The following is a 21,619-nucleotide window of genomic DNA, read 5'->3' as shown; positions in this document are numbered from 1 at the left end:
AGCAAATATCCAAGTCTGGTATAAGTACTTTTGCAGGTGTCTGTCAAATAGGTGCCTAGGTATGGTATTGTTCAAGTCACATTTAACACCGCGCATTCTCCAATTTCAGCTAATACTAGTACTACGCCGGAGCCAGAAGAGCACTAGAGGTGTCCTACAAGACGAGAGACCGTGTATAATCTCAACTATGCAATAAAATTCACTGTAGAGCTTGGGGTTTCTCTATGCCTTCTACAGTTTCGTTGGCAGAGATCGCTTTGCCGAATTGATTCCGCCTTGTGATGGGCAGCGGCTATCTTGCTCAATCCTAGGTATAGCCTGAGAACACGTGGCGCCTTGTGTTCATGCATTCATATTGCTCATGCCGCTGATGATTAAGCCTTGAGGGCATATAATATCCGAAGCGGCACGTTCACGGGTACTCCCCATATCTACATGCTGGCATATTCGATACCAGTCGAGTCCCACTGATCAAATATATATATGCATGTAGCGAGAACTAATCTTTCACTGGCCCTCCGTAATCCACCCGCTCGCGTTGAAGGTGGCATAGAACAGCTTAGTCTCAGCGCAGATGACCATCCTGCCGTCGCCCGCAAACTTGAAGTTCGCGCTGGTCGTGCCGAGGTAAATCTTTCCAACAAGCTTCCCGGAAGGGTTCCACACCTGGATGCCGTCGCCGCAGCCCGCGTAGAGGTTGCCATTAGTGTCGGTGTGGATGCCATCCGGTGCGCCGGAGTCAACGTAGGCGAAAGTCTTGCGGTTGACCCAGGTGCCGTCATCGAGGACGTCGAAGCGGTAGCTATTGGTAGTTTGGCTGGTTAGCATTGTGACAGTCTTGGCAGAGGACGTGGGCCGCATGGGAGGTCTTACATGGATGCTGGGTCTGAGAAGTTGAAGCCGTAGAAGCCCTTGTTGATTCCCGTGTCCGCGACGTAGGCATACGCGCCATCTGGAGAGAATGTGATACCTGTGTCACATTCAAGTCAGCGAATCTGCCGCCCACCAAATTTTCTTGCTCGAGACCTTGGGCGACTCCAGGAGTCCGTACCGTTGGGCAGCACAAATCCATCCGCGACGACCGTAACCGCGCCGGTCTGGTCATTCCAGCGGTAGACCTGGTTCCGGAGCCCAGGGGCGGGGCGGAAGTCCTGCAGGAACCCATATAGGGTATCTGTGAAGTAGACCTCCTTGTTGACGGGGTGAATGGCGACGTCGTTCAGGGAGCTGAACTGCCGGCCAAAGTAGTTGTTCAGCACGACGGTCGTGTTGTATGGTTCCCTTGGGTTCATGACAACAGCGTTTGACGTGTTTTCGGCACCAGCACCCTCTGCCATGTAGAGGATCTGGCCCTTGTAGTTGGTAGCTCCGTTGGGGTTGATAACCTGTGGGTTGGACGGCACAACCTCCACCGTGACCTGTCCGGTCGCGTTGGCCTGATCCTTGACTGCATCTGCTTGTGACAGAGCGATCTTCTGGATGATGGCTGACTTGTCGAGCCCTGTGCCTGCGGCTTTTGCGCCGGCATTTTGGACGAAGAAGACCTCATCGGTTGACTCGATCCTGCTCGATGGTCAGCCTGGATTCAAAAACGAGCTGATGATGAGGAACTACACACCAGACCACGGCTTCGTGAAACAATGGGTCCGTTTCCGTCTCCGCGATCAGTGTCAATGTGGGCTCCGAACCGATGATGGACTGGAACTCGTCGTCGTAGATGTGGAACGGCTTGGCCAAGAGGTCTTCCGGTGAGACGCCCGGGGGCATAAAGACCTGACTTCCATTCACGACAGTGGCGGGCAGCACGTTAGGCAGGACGTTGAAGCTTCTTTGGTCGATAACCTGGGCCTGTGCGGGCAGATCTTGAGCTTGGACGACCACCGAGGCTGGGTTGAGGAGCCATTGGATGTGGATGGCGGCCAGGGCGGCCAGTGCAGGTAGCGATCCCCAAGCCATGATTCGTAGATAGCTTCTGCCCGAGCTTTGTCTGGAGGTTTGTTGACGAGACTCTCCTGGGGCCTTGGGCGCTCTCAAAGGAGCAGCCTGCGGGGAGGTCGTCATCGTACCTTTATACATATACAGGCTCTAAGTGCCTTGGGGTCAACTGGTACTACATACGACGGCTCTCCTCTTCCGGTGCGCCCACCGCCCGCGCGAGATCTTCAAGCAGTTCGACCAAGGTGGATACTGCGTAGTTGCCCCAGCTAGCGCTATGTCAAGGGGCCCCCTGTCTCGTACCTAGGCCCGGATCTGCTTGTGTGCAAGGACGCAGCGCGGATACAACGCTGCTCAACGTGAAATAAAGCTTGATGGTCTGCTAGTGCAAGGCAAAGCACGGAGAACCATCGGTAATTAAAGCCCCTAAAACAGAACAAGCCACCGCCGGCATTGGAATGATTCGCAGAGAACATGCGGGGAACTTGGGGTGCCCCATAGCGGTTTTTGTTTCTTTGCGGGGACGACGACGAGGTATACTCCAGCAGGAGCCGGAACCCGTGCTAAATCCCGATGCCGGACTGGGGCTGGAGTGGCAGAGTGGGTACCTAGACGACTGTTTACGACTGTTCACGTACCGGCTGGTCTGCCGCTGCCAGGTTTGTCTATGCAGATCCACTTGGAGGGACTTGTTCATCCAGTCCAGGCACCCCGTGGCACCCCGTGGCACCGCATATCGGGGAGGCCAGGACTGTAACTGTGATTGACCGTTTAGGTAACTATAGCACGGCTTAGCAGCATGCAGGTCCCCGCCAGGACAGCCTGATGATGCTGCCAAGCACGGAGATTACAGGCCATATAACCCACACAACGACTGATGCTTGTCCGGGCTTGTTAATCCCAGACCTCCTCTATTTACTATATGTACCAGGCACTCACTACTTACAGGCAACCTCGTCTGGTATAAGGACGTCCAACTCCCGTCACGCCAACTAGAATGCCCATGTGGGGTTGCCGGGATTTAAGCTCAGGCTGCTCGAGTCGTGCTTTGTACGTACCGTACGGATACAGCTAGAGGTTGTATGACCCGGGAGTCAATCCACGACTACTCCGTAGAGCATGAGCGGACCAGATCTCCGGGAAGCCTATGACGCAGGACGTCGAACTTCTTTTTCTCGACTGCCGGCTCGAGCATCGGCCTCCACAGTAAGGATACCCTGGCATGAAATCTATGTCATTGGTGACTAGATTTACCTTTGAATCCAACGTAACTCGCAAGTCTCTCTTGTCACGTTGCCCCTGAGCCCCATATTGATAATATGGAGAATGGACTTTGACTGCTTGGCGATGCCATTCCTTGCGAATAGGGCCGACCAGGGTGGAGTTTAAGCTGTGCATGCTTGGCGAAACCATTGCAACCCTGAATCTGGGAACGCTCTGCTGCATCGACCATCCACGTTGCTATGAGCTCGCGAGATGCCAACAAAATGTCCCAAGAACAAAAGCATTTATCAGGAGTCTTTAGGCGCCTCCGAGTCTTTGCTCTATCATACAAATACAATGGCAAGTGGTATGTTCACTTGTGATCATTGTTCAGGGGTACTTCACGCATTCCACCGAAACCATGGACCAAACAGGAGCTTTTCGGACACGATGAGGGTCTAGTGAATGAGTGCTGCAACTCGTCTCCTGCTGTTCTGAGGATTGTCATCGTTGCAAAGGGAGTCAGCCTTGTCGCGTACAAGGATGGGCCGGCTTCCAAGGTTCCACAAACTCGCATCCTTCAGGGTCGACTACAGTATTATATATAAATATATATCCAGCACACAAACTTGCGAATTGTAACACGTATCTCAATTGTTTACTTTACTGGCCGGGGAGCGCCAACATACGCCGAAGAGTGCCATCTCAATGTTCGGCTGCCTACTCACTCTCGGGCTCCCCTTCATTCGCTTGCAACGGCCATAAGCCCGCTGACACGTTCCACGAGATCCATACCTGATCATACAAATGAGCTGATTTCGGCAGCAAGATGTATTGAGTCCTATCGAGCTGTCCGAATTTGAAATCAACACAACAGCTGGGGCCGTGGCGTCCGTGGCGGCCGCCTTTGCATCTGCATCATTCATCAATCCAGCGTGCCCCTTCCCATCGACGCCTCGAAAGTGCACATGTGATTTTGGACGGCCGATTCCAATAGAATGCCGACAGAAGTGATCAGTTGCCGCTTCTATGTAAGAAAAGCTTTTGTGGTTGCCGCCATGAGGTGGGACAGCCCTGGAGCAGAAATGCTGTTATCCAATGGGTAGGGATTTTAAGTTGTGTTCCAATGCTTAATCGGTTTTGTTTCAATTCTGTCTACTCCAGAAGGAATACACCGCGTCTTAATACAGTGGTACCTAGGGTATTATATATGGCAGGGTTTTAGGAGTGCTTTAGGATGCCAGACTCAAGTTAGAGGTGACGAGCCGGGAGTTCATTTACATCAAGACGATTTTCAACTGCATCTTTAGGAAGAAACTTGTGTGGATTAGAAGGAGACAGGCCAAACATGGGCTTGCCGCTTCATAAAGAGTGAAGGAAGCAATCTCAGTCTAGTCATCTTTGGCGGAGGAGCATGCAACACACGTGTGGTTGCGGTCTCCGGCATATTCGACCAGCTGCGATTCCTCATTACTGCCCTTTCATGCAAGTTTGGGCCCGAACGACACGTGCAGATCTGTTTCCAAGAGTCTGTCGCGACTCACAATAGGGACCCTTCCCTGGGTCTCTCCCATTCTCATTAGTTGCGGACAAGAATGAGATGTTTACCCTTTCAACAGAGTGCCCAATTGTCAAACTTGTTTTGGGGACCTTAGAAGACAGACAGTACGGGACGGTGGACAATGAGTTGCGAGAATGGCTAACTTGTTGTTCTGTGTTGACAGATGTACAGCATCAAGTAGCCTTTCCCGGGGCGTGCCTGGGAAGTAGTTATATACAGTTGCCGAATGGCCGTCAATGACCGGTACACGCCTGCCAAGCCCATAGCTATTAAAACATGCCACACAACGCCTGAAACCCCACCGCTCAGTCTCGTTCAACGAGAAGATCAGGAAAAGTCGAAAAAATTAAACTGGAGATTGCTTGGTGACATCTACAGTCTTGGTCACTGTGATGCCCGGTTTTCCTATCAAAGTCATGCTGAAGGACTCCTTGGTGGCCACATGCATCGCGTTCGTGTCGGTCAGAATCTCTCGCTGAGACCACGTATCCGGCTCGCCGTTCGCAAGGTCCCGAGCCTGTCTGTAGGTGCCGGTATAAGAGGGGTACAAATTGCTGGTCTTCGCCTTGCGGGTTCGCATACCACATGCCTGGATCATGCTGGCATAGGCCGGCCTGCTGACAGGCAGGCCAATACATATCATTGTCACTGCCATCTCCGCTCCATGCCAAAGATAAAGTACGGCGGCTAGCCACCTGGTCAGTCTCATCCAAGCATGAAGAATATCCGGGGTCAACAGCACATACCTGAATTCTCAGCTAGGTTATTCACCGCCGCGTATATGGTCAAGCCTCTCGCGATACCACAACCCGCAGCAATTACACCAAGACTCATTGATCCTTGGATCAACATTTTCTCCTTCCTCGGCCGTGTCAGGCGCCGTAGAAGATACCACGGCATCGCGGCATACCACAGGTCGACCGCAACACTGAAGCCCGCCGCTACTTGCATCCAGTGCATTGCAGGAACAACACTGGAGCATAACAGAGTCGTCCCGGCCAGTGCGGTAAAGCATCTCGACCACATTGCCATTATCGCCCCGAAGGTTACGATGCCGAGGAGCACAATCGGGAGGACGATGAGTGTGTGCCACTTCAGCTGAGACTGGTGTTGCGGGGCAAGACGCAGCAGGAAGACCACAAGTGAGCTCTTCGCAACGACGAGACCGATGCTGGCGATATCGAAAAGGACATTCTCAAAGACAACAATGAGGGTGACGTCGCTCGTGCTTAGGGATGGTGGAAGCTGGCTGCCGAGGCCGTGATATGAGTAGAATGTGATGAGACCATTGTATGCGAGGAGAAGCGTCTGACGACCGAACTGTCAGCTTTGGCCCCGCAGACTCAAGGAATATGAGAAGACGGCGACTTACAAAGGCGACATTGTATAGGTAATCTTCGACGGCGTAGAACTGGAGGATCTTGACACGAGAGTATAGACGGAGAACAACGAAGATGCCGGTCACCAGAAACAGCGTCCACAAGACTGCAATGACGCGGATGTCCCATAGCGTAATGGGAAAGTATGTCAGGTCGGTCGATTCGACGACTACCAGTCCATTGGTGCCTTCTCTGGGCGTCAAGATTCCCATAATGACATTGCAACCCTATCCAGGCGATCCCAGGTCGGCGGGATGAAGCGATTCGTCCGTGCGATGGGTAAGAGTCAGTTCACTGCAGATCACCAACGAACGATCGGGGTTCGAGCTCGGGTCCGGGGCCGCAGTCCGGTGGCAGGTCGTGGACAAAATAAGGCGATGGCGATTCGACGATTCGGTGTTCGGATTTCGAGGCCTCTCGACAACGAGGGGGGATGGAGGGGGAGAGGGAGGGAGGGATATCCCGCTCCAGCTACAATAACCAGAGGGCCACTAAGTGACAACACAGCTCGGGTGGGCAGAGTGGGAGGAGTGAGCTGTCGAGGGAGTCGGAGGGGACCACATGACAGATTATACGGAGCCCGAGGGCGAGGGCGGGTGAGCGGAACCAACCGGCCGCAATTTTGACAGGCCGCTCGAATAGACTACACAGTATGTATACTGCAGTGTACACGAACTTGTGAAAATAGGGCAGATGAGGACCCTCTCTTTTCCCACTGATCAGACCCTTACAGCCGCGGCTTGGTTGGCGAGGAGGGCTCGAGACTCGAGAGCCAGCCGCAAGCCGCTCTCCCGGGTCCCAGGGGGGTGTTCGTCCAGCCTTCAAAGTGCTCTGATGCCCCATGTTTATTGACCATTTAGGCGGGAGAATCACGTCAATCCTGGGTTGATCCTTCGCTCGTTATCAGGCCGAGCGCCACAGCGATGCAGCCAATCCTGCGGTCCAGCCGCTCCGGAGCTGCATGGGTTCGCGAGCCAACCACATGGCTGCCCGGACGACCTTATGCAAGGCGAGTGGGCAAGATGGAGCCGGCACAGCGCGAATTGGGAATGGGTTGCTGTTCTCTCCCTCGTTAACCTGCCACCCCAGCTTGCCCAGCTGCCCCCTCCCCGGAGGCTTTAGCCAGATTTCCACAAATCCGCAGAGCGCAGGCCAGGCTTGCCAGGCTTGCCAGTCTGCCGGAATCCTGCTGGTGTGACATGCCCCCAACCCCCCACCCCCCCAGAACCCCGTGCTTATCTCCCGATGGGATTGTTCGCCTATCAATCAGCATGGTACATATGTAAGTACTCACCGGGCCGACCTCGACCACGCCGAGGATCGATCCACCGCCGGAGAAAAAGCACAGTGGCCGCGATTGGTGTATCAGCACCTCTGCCAGACGGCAAGGCATTCCCTTCCCGCCTGCTTCTTTCGTATAAGCTGTGCGAGACAGGCAGACAGGGCCAGGAGCAGACTTCTGAAAACGTCCAAGCTTTTCCGATGTTATCAACTGCGGCGCCCAGGTGCCTCGGAAAACCGCTGTAACATCTGCAAGGGCGGCTCTAGCTCGGAATGGGTGAAACTATCAGCTGCTGTCGACCAGCTGTAGGCTAACCACTTAGATAAGCGGGAAATTGCAGCTGCCGTGTAATCTCGAGGATCTGTAATTACCACCTCGGTTCAGACGTTCCCAAGGGTTGCCAGGTCGGCACCCAGGTCCAAGCCCAGGGCGCCGGGTTCTGCGATCCCAACAGGTCGGTTCCCCCGGGTTTGGCTCCAGGGCTGAGCCGATAGAGCGAGGATTAATTACCCTCATCCGTCCTGCCCATGTGTGCAAGTGACCAGGGTTCAACGTGTACTAAGCAACATGTCAGCTCAGCTTGCCGTTTAAGCGGTAGAGCTGCAAGGGATGACGGTCAGGATTAGGATTCGAGTTATTAGTGACAACTTAAAAAGCAAAGCTCGAAGGGTGTGGTGGCACGGCAGGAGCCGTCATCTTGTCCCACGTTGTGAGCTAGGACCCGCCGTGTTGATTGAGCTGTTACGAATCTAATTTTAACCCAATCTGCTGACCACGCGCACAGTGAATGGTCCGTCTGCGTGCGGTGCTTCCAGATGTCCCTCGGATTCGATCTGGGCGCACTCTGGTCTGGCCCGTCCGTTCATCGACTTCGACGTTGAATGAGCGGGCCCGTGAAACACAGGTTGACATTTCCGGTGCCATGAATATTGGTCCCGCGTACGATTGGTCCTCCAGTTTGTGTGTTCTACACAGTAGTTCGTGAGTGGCTTTGCGTTCCGATGGGGCCCGGCATGTATTGACGCACCTGGCATCAGGCAAGGTGAATACAACTGTCACGAGCAGAAAGAATCGCAAATCTTGCTGGCGTGAAACACTGGGTTCGGGGGTGGAAATTATGGTCTCTTGACTTCAGGAGTGCCTGATTGATACACGGGGTCCCTTTTTTGCCCATAGGATATCCCCTCACCAGATTTGAGAGTCCACATGTTGACACTTGCAAGACGCAGAGCAACAACCATAATTGAAAACAAGGGTTCCCATTGATTATGGCTGACTCTTCAGCATGAATCGTAGTATCGAAGTCATTGTGGGTACCCTATAAAAGCAGGAACGTCGCTTCTTTAGGATAGATGGCGTAGCAATGCAATACACACGCTTTCCATTCAATATTTTCTGCTTGTTACGAGCCTGGTGTGGTTCCGTCCGGAAGCATCTTGTCGTTTCGGCGGCTGATTCCTTGGTCCGTAGAGATAATGGGCCCGTCGATTACACTTCCTGCAAGAAGGACCTCGGGATATTGGCCGACGAGGCAAAGACTTCCACCCAAAGGAGTAAGTAAGTCACTGCACCCACTGAACACAACCCCACCAACGCCCACCTAATAAATTGCGGGTCCATGTCAAAAGCTCGCGAATCTGGGGAGAGCAACGTCACTCGCTCCCGTCGCAACGCATTCGATACATCAGAAACCACGTTGATTCGTCCTTGAGACAGCTCAACAGGAGGTAGGTCATCTCACAGCAGCTTACCCGGCAGCAAACTGTCGCATGAGATATCTCTGTCGACTTGTCCATCCGGCCTTTTCTAGAGGTGTGAGTTCCAGAGAAGGCTATCCACAAGGAGGTTATCCTGTGGGAAGATTCCACAAGAGCGTATTCGACAAGACGTTACCCAAGATTAGGTTGTTCTGTGAGAGGCACGCCAGAGCCACCCTTCAGGTGACCCGATTCAGTCAGCAGATCGTTGGTGGCCACTGTCACTTGTCATGAACAACGGACGCTCGGTGTCACCAACTCCCCGTCTATGATTGCGCGAGTAAAAAGACTATTATACAAAGCTGTCTTGACCAGTCGTGAATGGCCAGATTTCGCCCGGAGACCAGATCCTGACCGAAAAAAGGAGTATAAGTTTCGCAACCGGAGTCGCGCGGACCTTCTTTGAACCCAAGCAGATCGTCGAGTCTAATCTAGCCCCTGTAGCAGTCCCTATAGCGTATGGCGGGCTTATATAAGCACAACCTGCGGTGTATCTTGTACCTTCTACCAGCACAAATGTCTATCCCATCTCGACCCACCACCAACAACAATTTCTAGCATCTTCAGACACTCGGGAAAATCGTTTATTTGGCGATCTCTACACCGCCTGTGGCGCCCAGTGCTTTCTTGAGGTCTCCCTTCATGGAAAAGCTTGTCAGCGCTACTCGTGGGGTTGAGTTATGTGTTGGGGATTGTAAACTTACGTAGATGGCGAACTGGAAGGCAGTCAGGGTGCCGACCATGAACAGACGGGCACCGAGACCGGTGTAGGAACCACGGAGACCAAGCTCCTTGCCGATCTTGATCAGACGGGTGGTGGTGCCCTCACCGGGCAGACCCTTGGTCTTGTTGATCTTGGAAAGCATGGTGTCGGCGGGCTGGGAGACGAAGGCGGCGGCGAAACCGGCGATCAGACCGGAGCCCAGGTTGACACCGGTCTGGGCGGCGTCGGAGAGGTCCTTCTTGGGGAAGACGCGGAAGGCAGCCTCGGAGACCTTCTCGAAGACGACGAACTTGGCCATGGTGTAAGGAATCCTGCGCAGGTTGTGAGCACGGCTGGCCTCCGCGACAGGGGTGGGCAGGTGTGATGTAACTTACTGCTTGAACAGGATGGGGCCGAAGCCGGCGTAGAAGGCGCCGAAGCCCTCCTGCTTGGCCATCTTGCTGAAGCCGCCCAGGAGACCGTTGGCGTAGGTGGGCTCGGAAACGAGACGGATACGGGTGGCCTCGAGAGGGCAGAGGGCGATGTCGGCGAAGAACTCGCCGGCGGCGGACGAGGCCAGGTAGACACCGGTGCGGTAGTTGGAGGCGGTCTCGTAGCCGAGCAGGTTGATGGACTGCTGCTTGAAGAACTCGTAACCTCCGAACTTGAAGGCACCCTGCAGGAAGTAACCGGCGGCGGTGGGGCCGAAACCGGTCAGAAGAGCACCAGCACCCTCATTCTGGATGACCTGCTTGAAGCCACCGATCATGCCCCGGTTGTAGGTGGCAGGGTCGAGCTGGATACGGGTCTTGACGCTGTGATGGAGTGCTTGTTAGCATGGTGGCCCGAAAGGTTGACGGCGTTCCGGGCTGGATGATGCTTGAGCGGCCGGCAGCAGCGGGAGCAGCGGGAGCAGCGGGAATGGCAGACGCATCGGTCGCGAAGCTGAAACAAAGACGGGTTTCTGGCAGCGACTGGGTTGAATTTGACGCGGGGTCAGGTAGGAGCGACGTACACATCGACGGGGGTGAGGGCACCGTGTGTTATCGAGCAGCAGACGGCACCGGCGAAGGCGAATCTGGAGTAGAGCTGGAACCCGCTGAGCTGGCCAGGGGCGCTGGCGGCAGCCTTCTGGACGACGGCGTCGACCTTGGTCGAGCCGGTGGACGGTGCTGCAGAGGCCATTGCGATTGAAGATGTGGACGGCGGTGGACTGGGAAGAAAAGACACCAGAAGAAACGAATTGAGTGGAGTGGTTCCCGAAGCGCAAGCTGCGACTGTCACGAGGGGTGGATGGTGGTGGTGGATGGATGGATAGGGATTCCAAGTGGACAAGTGACAACAAAAAGTTTTGAGGCTTTTTGTCAGGTTTGGCGACGGAGAGCCGGCGAGAGAATTTTGGGTCGGGTCGTTTCGGGTGTAGGGGTGACACGGACCAGAATGCGGCAGCGGCTTGTGCCAGAAGAGGTCCACCTGTCGCGGCCCGCCAATCGCCCTCGTGCCTTGGGGTGGTAGGCTGGGCCTCTGAGCCTATGAGGATCCGTTTCCGTCTCGGCTGGCTGCAAAGGCTGAAGGCAATGACGACACTGCAATCCGTGCAATCCACCAGCCCTGAGCACTTGACGAGAGCCACCGTGAGGGATGACTTCCCGATTGATCGTGATTCATCCGTAGACTACACACATCTGCTGACCCCACCTTTTCGCTCAGCACTTCAGTCACCACATGCACACGCTCGTGTATGAGATTCTCAATCATTAGGCTAGCCCGGGGCCATGATATCTGCCCATCAAACTGCTAGTTAATCGCAGGGCTCTGGGGGCTTGCCGTCCCTTTCCGGTAATACCGCTATGCTGTTTCTGATGGCGCAAGAGCCACCATTTGCTCGTTGAGTCTTGATCAGTTAGAGCAGTACCCAATCCTCGTAGGCTTCGGCCTCGCGGATCAAGTTCCACTCCTCCTTCTTTCTCTTCTCTCGCTTGGCCTCCTCCCTTCTCTGCTCCATCTCCTCCCTGTGCTTCCGTGCCCGCTCATCAGAGATATCCTGCAGCAGGTGGAAGTCGCCCAAGAGCGACTCTCCTAGTCCTCGGTCGATCAGGAATTCCTGGACCTTTTCCGCCACTGCTTGGCTGAAGGACTGGGCCTTGTCGTCAGTCCTGAGCCGTCCCATCAGGCCATGGAAGACGTGGCGTGCTTGTGCTCGCTCATTGGGGTCTTTGATGGTCCTCAGCCGGTTCTTACACAACCTCTGTCAGCCCTTGGGTGTCTTGACAAAGCTGTGGCATCTCCACTTACCCTAACCTTGACCATGAAACCAGCAATTCCTTGGGACTTGACATTCTCCATGCCAACCTCCTCGGGTTCCTCAGTGGGGTGGGTGTACTGATCCTCCACCTGGGCCGGGGCTGGGCCCTGCTTGTTTCTGTCTGTTGCTTTCACCGCTGGGCCGTAGACATGCTCATACTCGTCGTTAGAGGTATCCTCAAGGTCTGATGGCTGCTCAAACTCCGGCTCTGGAGAGGATGGTAGGAGGGCCCACTCGATCTGTGGGTTGTGAGGTGGGTTGTTTGGCCCTGATTTGCCGTGAGAAGAGGACGACATCCTGAATGGTGACCAGATTTGGTTTCGTCAGGACTTTGCAGGACGTGGAGAAAGGTAGGTGTGTTTGGGTAAAGGGAAGCCCGGATGTTCAAGAAAGACAGCCACCCAAAAGACTGGCATTGAGGCTGGACAGCAAAAGTCTTTGGGGGGAGATTGCTCAAGTTACCTAGGTATGGAGGCTAAAAGGTGTGTGACGGCCTGGAATCGCCGGCTGCTAAGGCAAGACGTTCAAGATGGTAGAAAAATTGATACCGTTACCGAGCAATCATATTAGAGGGACACTAAACAAGGCCGAGTCACTCAGCCTGCTTGACAAACTGCCTAGGTGACTGTTAGACCAGAATGCAGAATATCAGCATCAAATTACTTCAAGGCTAAACGAACGGGCTGCATGATTTGATCCTATCAATTCAGGGGCCTTGCAACCCAGCCTTCCAAGATGAATGCGCACCTGAATACAGGAGCGTGGCCTTGCATTACTCTTCTTCAAAAGTATGCCAGGAAGAGTGAAAGCATAGAACATCTGCCCATGTAGAATAACAAGAAAATGCAGTTTCCTCTGTCTCGTAACAATCGCCAAACCTATGGGGCAGAGTAGGCCCAGGCAGGATCTACTAAAGCACGCTCCGTCACCAACACTGGCAGTGGGAAGAAGTGTCCAAGCAGAAAACATCATCTGTGACCCGGTATTAAGGTTTTCATAACAGTCTCTGATCACTAGGAACCACCCCCCCCCAAAAAAAAAAAGAAAGGAAAAAATACTAGAGAACTTCGAACACTCACTAGCTGCCTAGGTAGATTTACAGGAGTAGTTCCAGCTGACGCTTGGCATGTGCTCTGAATTTTTTTTTGATCAGGCTGGGCAGGCAAAATGCACGTTCTCTTTCACATCCATCTTCAAAATAAAGAAAACCAGAGGTGTTGGTCAAAGAGTAACTGCAACAAGTTTTATTAATTTTGTGGAATTTTCAAGTTAACATGTGCCCTGGACTTTGGATACCATGTGGCATTCATTTGATAGACTAGGTTGCCGTGGTTGGGCTTCAGAGGCACTTGAGTCAACTAGATTTGCTAGTGTCCATTCATACTCCTCAAGGATGTGATATGTTCTGCGGGTATCTATAGATCACTAATGGATCACTCTTTGGAGTTGGCCATACTACTAAGTAGGTACCTAGGTAATCTGGGTGGATGCCGCCATATAATCAATCATTCTCTATTCTGCCCAAATTTTGTGGCATCCTTCCGTCCCGACTCTTTCGTCCCACCTCTTGGTGTCTCGTCTCATGTTGACAACCAAGCTCATAGCCAACCAGAAGTTGGCATAGCTCGAATGGATTCTGTCGTTGCACTAGCGTCACCTCCCTGGGCACAATTCAACAACTAATGCCTCAATGTGCCTGGCCTCCCATTTCTGCAAGCACACTTGTAGACTTTTGATATTCCCCGTTTTGCCCCCCGGGCTTTGACACAATTTTACTCATGTAGTCACTCGTCTCGCCACTCGTTGCCTTCCTGACGCAGACCTGATGGCTCGATTCTCGGTCCACCACCGTTGCGCTCGTCCAGGGCGCCATAGTGATATCCATTAGTTGAGCCGGCACCGCCCACCTCGTCTCCAGCCTCCTCAGCCGACACGTCACGATCGGTAATCAAAGGGCGGTTGGTCGAGGGGCCAAAACCAGACCCCTGCCGCCTGCGGCCTCCAAAGACGCGGCGCCACGAGGACTCGTGGAACCGGGCTTTGAACTGTGCTGGAAATACGAGGCTCACGATCTGCACGAAGGACTTGTTAGCGGGGCTGACAGGCTGTCTTTGGAGCGTTGGTCGTCTTGCTTACCTGAAGGATTGCAACTATGATGACGACGCCCAGCTCCACGCCGGCACTCCTCTGCAGGGCACCCGTCCAAGGTCCCTGACACGCCAACGCCCTGTCGAAGCGTTGGGCGCATTGGACGTCGACCGGGGGAAACGGCCACGCCATGTCCTTGACACTGCGGAAACCACAACACTCGAAGGCGTTTTGGATAGCCTTGATGGACTGGGCATCCTTGGCGCGGAACAGCCGCTGCCAGATGGTCGAGAGACCGCAGTCCCGTGCGGCGCCGGGCACCACGTAGGTGGTGTATAGGGTAGCGATGGCGACTATCAGGATCCCCTGTATGCCCTGGGTGACGGCCGGGTGTGCGAGCTTGACTAGCAGCCTGCGAGGGGAGCGGGCCTGCTCACGGAGCATGTACGGCAGGGCTGTTGCGTTCGCAGCGGCGACAAGGGGGAGCAGCACGGTCAGGAAGGTCAGGACTGGGGAGAGTGGGAGGGAGAAGGTAACGCTGTTGGTGTGCTCGTAACTGTGACATGGCACCTGTGAGCATTCTTGACATCTCCCATGGGTTCGTTTGCAGGTGCGGAATCGGTAGCCTTACAGAGCGACGCCCATCAGAGCCAGAATGAGCTGCAGGTCATCAGAGAACTGTACTGCAAACACTTCACGCAGAGACTTACCACTGGGTATGCAAACAACAGCCAGCCCATGTTGAGAGCACAGTCAACGTGAGAGAAATGATAGGTACTGCCGGGCTGAAAGAGGCTGAGTTGATGGCTTACAAGGAAATGGTGGTGGTCGGATCGGAGGAGGGGGTTGAACCTTCTGGAGCGGTACTCCAAAGGTGTAATTACGATTGGAGCTCACGTATCACAGGTTGGTTGATCCAGGGAGGCAGGCTGCACGAGGCCTACCTTCCCAACAAAGTTCTTTCTCACAAAAGTATTCTCCAGGCTGCATTTGCAGAGAGGCAACTGGGTTAGCAGGTAGTGAGATGTTGTTTTCCCACAGATGCGTGGAGGAACTGTCGACGGCCGTCCTTGCAAATCCCAGATGTAGGGCAGTGCGGCTTGTAAGCAGCCTCTCACCTAGGTACCTACCTACCTAGGTACCTAGGTAGGTAGGTAGCTGGTACGACCACATGTAGAATGGCCGTTGTCCGCCTGTGTCATCTACCCAAGCAACCAAGCAAGGTAGCAGACCGCCTGATGGAGCACCCACCCCCAAAGAACATGGGGGTGGGTGGCACGTCACCACCCAGAAATAGAACTCACGCCCAATGCTTAAGTCCTTACACAGCCAGCGGTTGTTACGTTTCGGGGACTGATCTGGGCAGGCTGAAGATCGGATGCCGGCTGAGATAAGGCCGCGTCGGTGGAAGAAATGGAAGGATTTCAGACGCGACACTACGAGATGATGCCATTCATAGGCACTGGGATGGAATAGTCGGGCCGTCAGATTTGCACCAGGGCATGGACAAAGAAGGTTGCAGGCACCTGTACAAGAACCGTTCTTGGGAGGGCGATGAGACTCATACGATGATACGATGGGGAAAGAGCAATGATAAGATAAGTAATATTATAATGCTCACCTTGGCCAGTGCTTGATCAGTGGAATGTGTTTCATCAGGTTTCCATGGGCAGCGAAGTCGGGTTGGCATAATGAATATCTGAGGTTAGGGACGGGCAGAGTGGATGTCCATGACACATCTGGGTGGAGGCACCAGACCTTGCCAGCTTACCCTGTCCAGTGTCCACCCGTCCCCGGCCCAGGGGAGGTTTTGTAGGCGCCCAAAGCGCTACGGCACCCCGAGCTCAGGCCCAGGTGGTCGGTCCTGGGGGTGGTCCTTGGCTCCTTGTGTCTCCAAGGATTTTTGGCCCGGGCATGACAGCAGGGGAACGTCCGTGCCTCGACAACTGTTGAAACCCAGAAACCTGGAAACCAGAAACAACATCTCGACAGGCAAGAACCAAACCAAACCAAACCCTTGACACAAGATCGTCAATCACTGCATCCTCGCCCGCCCACATCCAAGCATCAAGTTCCACATTTGCAGCACCACCGGCACCAGCACCAGCCCAGCCAGGCCCTCGTGCTGACCTGCTCGCCCCCACTACCTGCCTCCGACTTTACCGACTCTTTCGCCTCTGCTGCACCTGCACCTGCACCTGCACCCAACTCCAACCCAATCCGTGCGTGGCTTCAATCCGAGCTTGGCCTTGTCTCACCTCGGCCCTAATCTCGACGCTCCTCCCTCATCACCACCATCTTGGTCCTCACGATCCAACACACACGCATCCATCGGCTCCCGTTATAGAGGACAAAGAGGGGGAAGGCCTGGTTCGGGAGTTGTCAAGCCACAAGCCACAGTCACCATGCAGGCACCAGGCCCATCGCAACGGTCCTTGCGCCGCTCGCCAGGCGCAGAGCCTGGTCCGCCGCCAAATGTTCCCTTGCGATCAATATCACCTGCCGTCGGTCTCGCAGGCAGTGTCCAGCCTCGCGCTTCCACTGCCTCCAGCAGGTCGAACCAGAGCAGTGAGAGGAACAGCAGCAGTTCAAAACGACCGAGTGTCAGTCAACCCTCTCCTTATATCGATCGGCCTTGGTCCGCAAGCCTCTTCATCATACGTGGTGGTGATGCTTTGCGGCACATCATCTGTGCGGCGCCAGGCTACACCTGCCACCGAGACGTCATCCCATGGCTTCAATTCCGGGTTTATGGCCAAAATGCTAACCCTTGAGACTTTCATATCAGACCTCGAGTAGCAGCTCCGCCATGCCCTTGTCCCAGATCGAAAAGAGCGTCACCCACTTGCTTGTCGCCACGAAACAGCTCCTCGAGACGTTGACACAATGGTCCCGGGGCCAGGCGACCGACACGCAGGTGTCAGACGTCTACGTAAGGCTTGGGTATGAGTTCAATATGGCTTGTCGGGCCTTCACGGCGATAAATGTCGATACCTCCGACCTCGGAAACGTCCCTGAACTTCTTCGGAATATACTTGAGGCGACCCTGAGCCAGGAGGCAAGTGTCGAGAGCCTTGAAAAGTACCTGCCAAGGATAAGAGACATAATTATAAATCTTCTCCATGGCTTGAAAAAGAAGCAACAAAAGTTACGACAGAAGCAGGCACGCGACAAGGAAAATGGGGGCCCTGAGTCCTCCAACGGCCGTGTCACGAGCACCGGTACCCAGGGAAGCAATTCTGGGGGTTTGTCGCAGATTCTGAACGATAGCTTGACTGAGAATGGATACCGACCGGCCAGTAGCCGTGGGACAGACGACACGGTCAAGGCGAATGGGTCTCCTCGGCGATTCCAGTCTCAGCGGGATGAGTCCCAGGCGACAATCTCGGACAAGTCCTCCCTCTCGAGCGATACCATGCAGAGCATGCCCGTCGTTCCACCATACCCGTCCGAAGATCCTGTTCCAACCCCTGCGGCGCCGGGGGAACTGGACTCTTTCCCGCCGCCGCCGCCTCCGCCAAAGTCATCAACCCAGAGTGCCCTGGCAGCACTACAAAGAGGTGGGGACTTGGAGCGCCGTGCGTCTCGAAGATACTCTGCATACCAAATCTCCAAGCACCTGGGCAGTGGCGCAAGTGGGGTTCCTATGATGCCAACGCAGACTGGCCCAATACCAAACCGAGGAAGACCAGAGGCCAGGGAATCTATGCGAGCCGTGCAGGCGAGGGAAACTGTGCGAAGGAAAAATAATGATGGGTCACTGAGTGCCAGGCCCGGAGTCTTGGATCCCTCCTCACCCCAGCGTCAACCAAACAGGGCATCGGGAGAGAAGGAGGTGCCCAAGCCAGCAAGCCCGACACAGGAGGACAGATTCAAACCAAGCGCGACCTTGAAAGGACCCCTGCCTGATGTCGTCCCAACAATGGCAAGTGAAGGCGACATCACGCCGAAGACGGAGACCAAAGAGGATTCGAAGCTTGTCGAGCCGAAACCCGCGACTCCCACCCCTGAAGAGCAAGGCAAGAGCTTCATGGACCAGTCGCCTCCAGCGTCGCCACCGAAAGACCTCACCCTTTTCCTCCAATACAAATCCAAAGTCAAGAAATTCGTCCTTTCGGGGGGCTATAGTGAACTGACGATCGGCCGGTTGCAACTTGCATTCATCGAGAAGTTCTCCTGGAATACCCATGCAAATGGGGCGGATCTGCCCGAGATTTATATCCAAGACCCGGTCTCCGGTGTACGACATGAGCTAGAGGATCTGACGGACATCAAGGACCGTTCCGTTCTGGTGCTGAACGTGGAAGCGCTTGATGAGGTCAAGAAGCACGTGGATGACGGGCTAGGATCCATCCGGAAACTCATCGAATCCGTTAAGCAGGACGTTGGGGACCAAAGCGCTGCCCTCCAACGCGTTTCCGAACGACAATCAGAATCGGCCAAGGAGATCGCGAGGCTCGCTGCTGCCCCTCCAAGCCCACCGGCAGACTCTCCCCGGAACACTACTCTCAGTGGTGGGCGCCAGCTCAAAGGTGGTCAGGCGGCTGAGGTGCAGACTCTGCGCCGGGATCTGGCTGTTCTCAGGCAGATGTACACCAACTTCCAGTCTGAGGTCGACGGTTCCATGGCTGCCATCCGCAACAAGGCGAACAACGTGAAGGCTGCGGCGGCCAAGGCATCGCTGCCTGACGTCGACGGAGGCTCCGGATCGTCATACGTAAAGCAAGGACGGAAACAGCTCAACACGGACTCTGATCGTCTCGTCACCAAGGTCGACGACCTTCAAGATTTGGTTGAGGATCTGCGCAAGGATGTGGTCCAACGTGGCGTCCGACCACTGCCACGCCAGCTCGAGACTGTGGCCAAGGACATGCAGCTTGCCCTCAAGGAGCTCAAGAAGATGGAGGAGTACATGAAGCGCGAGAAGCCTATCTGGACCAAGATTTGGGAGAAGGAGCTCGAGGATGTCTGCAACGGACGCGACGAGGTCAAACTTATGGAGGATTTGGTTGCCGATCTGCAGGACGACCTCGAGAAGGCCAGCGAGACGTTTGCGCTTGTGGAGCAGGCCACCAAGGAGCAGATGAAGGATGTCAACGCTGGGCAGGCGAATGCCACCGTGTCACGTCAATTCTCACGGGGCCTGAAGCACATTGAGGACAACACGCTGGTGGACCCTTCAGAGGCGAAGGAAGGGGTGTTGGGTGAGGTGCGCGCGCTGCAGCCAAACCACGAGAACCGCATGGAAGCCATCGAACGCGCGGAAAAGCTTCGCCAGAAGGAGCTTGAGACCCGCAACCAGAATCCGATCAAGAAAGAGCTCGTCGAATTTGTGGCGGAGGGCAAGCTAAAGAAGAGCGGCGGCGTTGAGGAGCTCGAGCGGCAGAGAGTCGCCCGGGAGGAGCGCATCAGGAAAGAAGTCTGGGAGAGGATGAACGGGCTTGCTGCCGATGATCCCATCGGAGAGGATGGTATCCCCGAGGGCGACGACGACGAATATGTAGAATACGAGGAAGTGGAGGTCGAGGAGGGTGATGAGCTGGAGGAGGGAGTCGGGGCGGCGGCTGAGCCGGAGCCCGCCGCCAAGACAGCTTCTTGATGCAAGACCATCAATCGAGAGTGAAATATCATATGCTGGGATTTTCGGGTGGATGATTTATGGGGTCTGGATGCGCACTTTCGAAGCAAAAGACTGTGAGCAGATACCCGCGACTCGTTGGCCCAGCACTGCTACATTTTGTATCGTTTGCCCTTTGCTTATTTTCCCCTTTCCGTCGTCTGCTTCTCCTCTTGATATCATATCGTCTCTAGACACTGCACCAGATTTCCCCTTATCATACCACTGTTGTTACACCCTATCACTTTAGCGTCGGGGGTGGTGTTTGGTGATTCAATTCCATGTTTGTGGGCAGGAGGATCTTCGTCTTTTCCGCATGGGCATTTGTGTATATCAGCCCGTTACTTATTTCATCTGGGTCGAAGTGTTGGAACTTGAAGGCGGGTCGGTGGTGGTAGTATGTTGATGCGTCCATGAGGACAATTTGATCACGACTTCTTCCCAACTGCACCGTCCCTCGTGACTGCTGAGAACCGATGGCGAAGCGATGTGCCTCCTTGCGCTACGCCAAATCCAAGCCCCACGAATATCCCTCAGCCGGCACGTGTGCCCACACAGCGACGCATTCGAGATTCCGGACGGCATTCTACCAGCGCATCTCAATCCTTCCCCCGCCGCAACAGCTAAATTCCAGGTTAGCCTCGGGACGACGTCCTGCGCTACGGCACATGGGAGACTTGTGCCGTCCCTCGCACTCAGTTGTTCGTGTCGTTCAGTTCAAACCACACCACGCGTTGTTGTCAGCAACTGGAAATTTGGAATGTGCGATGCGGCTATTACAAACGATTCATATTCCACTTACCTTTCAGTCAATATTTGAACCCACTCATAAGATCACATGTGACGATAGTTCGAGTCCACAGTGTAGAAGGCTTGCCAGGCTGCTTTTGGCAGCCTAGGTACCAGCTTCGATTACTGAGCTTGATACTTGAGAATCGCCGAATGTTGCGCACTCCCGAGGCAGGCTTCAAAATTAATTGGGAGACATGAGGTTCACTCTTGGGAGGCTCAGCAGGCGTTCCCGGTGAACATTTGAAGTCTTCATAGTTAGCCCGGGGAACCTTGGAAGGGATAAGAAAACTGGTCACAGCTCCGTGTGCAGAATTAAAATACATTGCCGTTTCCTTAGGGCATCCTCAATGTCGCTGCATGGATTTGATGGGAAACTTCCGCCGTCGCGTATTCTGTGGCAGATCTCTTGTTCGCGCCGCAATGAGCAGGTCCGTGTCAGAGGACCTGTTGACTTGTGGCTGATGTGTTTATATCGTTTTCCCAGCGCCATCAACGGACTACTCAGAGCTGCAGTCGATGGAAAACCATAACCCCTGGATAAATCTCAATAATTCAAAAAGAGCGAGAACTGTGGGCATGATATTACCAATAATGTGCTGCTCCCAGAACCGTGCAGATTTCGAAGCCTGCTATACAAGCGGTGCTTCTGCATGAATCATTAAAAACATACTCATTAGTAAGTAGGTACCAACGTGTGAAGGAAAGTATGTGTCAAGAACATCCGTCTGAACTAAGAAAGAGTGGTCATGGTAATCGTATTTGGGAGAGACTCGGATATTCAGACGGGACAAAAACTTCCAAGGCTCTTGGTCCGAACACTTCCAGTGCTTTGTACCTAGGTCATCCGGTATTCGGATATTCAGACCACATGACAGCCCCCACCGGCTATCAATTGAATCCTAAGGTATGTCTCGTGTCAAAAATGAATTTGTATTAATAGTAGTGAGTGTCACATTTCGCCTACCGAACTCCTTCACTTTGCCACCCAGGCACATGG

The 21,619-nt window shown here is 54.3% G+C and overlaps 6 protein-coding genes across 6 annotated transcripts; 1 reads left to right on the top strand and 5 right to left on the bottom strand.

The window, feature by feature from the left end:
- Positions 1 to 507: 507 nt before the first annotated feature.
- On the bottom strand, positions 508 to 2,409 carry KVR01_006268 (uncharacterized protein; the record flags this gene model as incomplete). The annotated part of the gene is made up of 4 exons (XM_044792070.1): positions 1,619 to 2,409; positions 1,052 to 1,563; positions 874 to 970; positions 508 to 802 (listed from the first exon to the last, which is right to left on the bottom strand). Exons 1-4 carry the CDS (start codon positions 2,074 to 2,076, stop codon positions 508 to 510), a joined length of 1,362 nt encoding a protein of 453 aa, XP_044645071.1. The 5' UTR covers positions 2,077 to 2,409.
- Positions 2,410 to 4,825: 2,416 nt separating this feature from the next.
- KVR01_005756 (uncharacterized protein) lies at positions 4,826 to 6,972 on the bottom strand. Its single transcript, XM_044783411.1, has 3 exons — positions 6,072 to 6,972; positions 5,446 to 6,007; positions 4,826 to 5,386 (listed from the first exon to the last, which is right to left on the bottom strand). Exons 1-3 carry the CDS (start codon positions 6,288 to 6,290, stop codon positions 5,046 to 5,048), a joined length of 1,122 nt encoding a protein of 373 aa, XP_044644559.1. The 5' UTR covers positions 6,291 to 6,972; the 3' UTR covers positions 4,826 to 5,045.
- Positions 6,973 to 9,367: 2,395 nt separating this feature from the next.
- KVR01_005940 (uncharacterized protein) lies at positions 9,368 to 11,219 on the bottom strand. Its single transcript, XM_044789283.1, has 4 exons — positions 10,836 to 11,219; positions 10,216 to 10,635; positions 9,822 to 10,152; positions 9,368 to 9,755 (listed from the first exon to the last, which is right to left on the bottom strand). Exons 1-4 carry the CDS (start codon positions 11,003 to 11,005, stop codon positions 9,702 to 9,704), a joined length of 975 nt encoding a protein of 324 aa, XP_044644743.1. The 5' UTR covers positions 11,006 to 11,219; the 3' UTR covers positions 9,368 to 9,701.
- Positions 11,220 to 11,723: 504 nt separating this feature from the next.
- KVR01_006401 (uncharacterized protein) lies at positions 11,724 to 12,595 on the bottom strand (the record flags this gene model as incomplete). The annotated part of the gene is made up of 2 exons (XM_044790521.1): positions 12,116 to 12,595; positions 11,724 to 12,056 (listed from the first exon to the last, which is right to left on the bottom strand). The coding sequence occupies exons 1-2, from the start codon at positions 12,419 to 12,421 to the stop codon at positions 11,724 to 11,726; spliced, it is 639 nt and encodes a 212-aa protein (XP_044645204.1). The 5' UTR covers positions 12,422 to 12,595.
- A 924-nt stretch (positions 12,596 to 13,519) lies between these two features.
- On the bottom strand, positions 13,520 to 15,268 carry KVR01_006261 (uncharacterized protein). The gene is made up of 4 exons (XM_044783181.1): positions 14,924 to 15,268; positions 14,845 to 14,873; positions 14,262 to 14,769; positions 13,520 to 14,197 (listed from the first exon to the last, which is right to left on the bottom strand). Exons 1-4 carry the CDS (start codon positions 14,951 to 14,953, stop codon positions 13,910 to 13,912), a joined length of 855 nt encoding a protein of 284 aa, XP_044645064.1. The 5' UTR covers positions 14,954 to 15,268; the 3' UTR covers positions 13,520 to 13,909.
- Positions 15,269 to 16,136: 868 nt separating this feature from the next.
- Positions 16,137 to 20,360, top strand: KVR01_005934 (uncharacterized protein). The gene is made up of 2 exons (XM_044791858.1): positions 16,137 to 16,816; positions 17,002 to 20,360. Exons 1-2 carry the CDS (start codon positions 16,619 to 16,621, stop codon positions 19,810 to 19,812), a joined length of 3,009 nt encoding a protein of 1,002 aa, XP_044644737.1. The 5' UTR covers positions 16,137 to 16,618; the 3' UTR covers positions 19,813 to 20,360.
- The last annotated feature ends 1,259 nt before the right edge of the window (positions 20,361 to 21,619 follow it).

Source organism: Diaporthe batatas, assembly GCF_019321695.1.
Source record: "Diaporthe batatas strain CRI 302-4 chromosome Unknown Contig00006, whole genome shotgun sequence".
Lineage (NCBI taxonomy): Eukaryota > Fungi > Ascomycota > Sordariomycetes > Diaporthales > Diaporthaceae > Diaporthe > Diaporthe batatas.
The sequence above is the reverse complement of the archived record's forward strand: the minus strand, read 5'-3'. Positions and strand labels throughout refer to the sequence as shown.

Bases quoted from the DNA above. Each gene is read 5' to 3' on its own strand.
- KVR01_005940 (XM_044789283.1), bottom strand. From the start codon at position 11,005: ATGGCCTCTGCAGCACCGTCCACCGGCTCGACCAAGGTCGACGCCGTC. The intron at 10,636-10,835 runs GTACGTCGCTCC...ACTCCATCACAG, and splicing joins GCCCTCACCCCCGTCGATGT to CGTCAAGACCCGTATCCAGC. The intron at 9,756-9,821 runs GTAAGTTTACAA...TTTTCCATGAAG, and splicing joins CCTTCCAGTTCGCCATCTAC to GGAGACCTCAAGAAAGCACT.
- KVR01_005934 (XM_044791858.1), top strand. From the start codon at position 16,619: ATGCAGGCACCAGGCCCATCGCAACGGTCCTTGCGCCGCTCGCCAGGC. The intron at 16,817-17,001 runs GTCAGTCAACCC...CTTTCATATCAG, and splicing joins GCAGTTCAAAACGACCGAGT to ACCTCGAGTAGCAGCTCCGC.
- KVR01_005756 (XM_044783411.1), bottom strand. From the start codon at position 6,290: ATGGGAATCTTGACGCCCAGAGAAGGCACCAATGGACTGGTAGTCGTC. The intron at 6,008-6,071 runs GTAAGTCGCCGT...TTCGGTCGTCAG, and splicing joins ACCTATACAATGTCGCCTTT to ACGCTTCTCCTCGCATACAA. The intron at 5,387-5,445 runs GTATGTGCTGTT...CCAGGTGGCTAG, and splicing joins TAACCTAGCTGAGAATTCAG to CCGCCGTACTTTATCTTTGG.
- KVR01_006261 (XM_044783181.1), bottom strand. From the start codon at position 14,953: ATGGGCTGGCTGTTGTTTGCATACCCAGTG. The intron at 14,874-14,923 runs GTAAGTCTCTGC...GATGACCTGCAG, and splicing joins TGTTGTTTGCATACCCAGTG to CTCATTCTGGCTCTGATGGG. The intron at 14,770-14,844 runs GTAAGGCTACCG...GCCATGTCACAG, and splicing joins GCTCTGATGGGCGTCGCTCT to TTACGAGCACACCAACAGCG.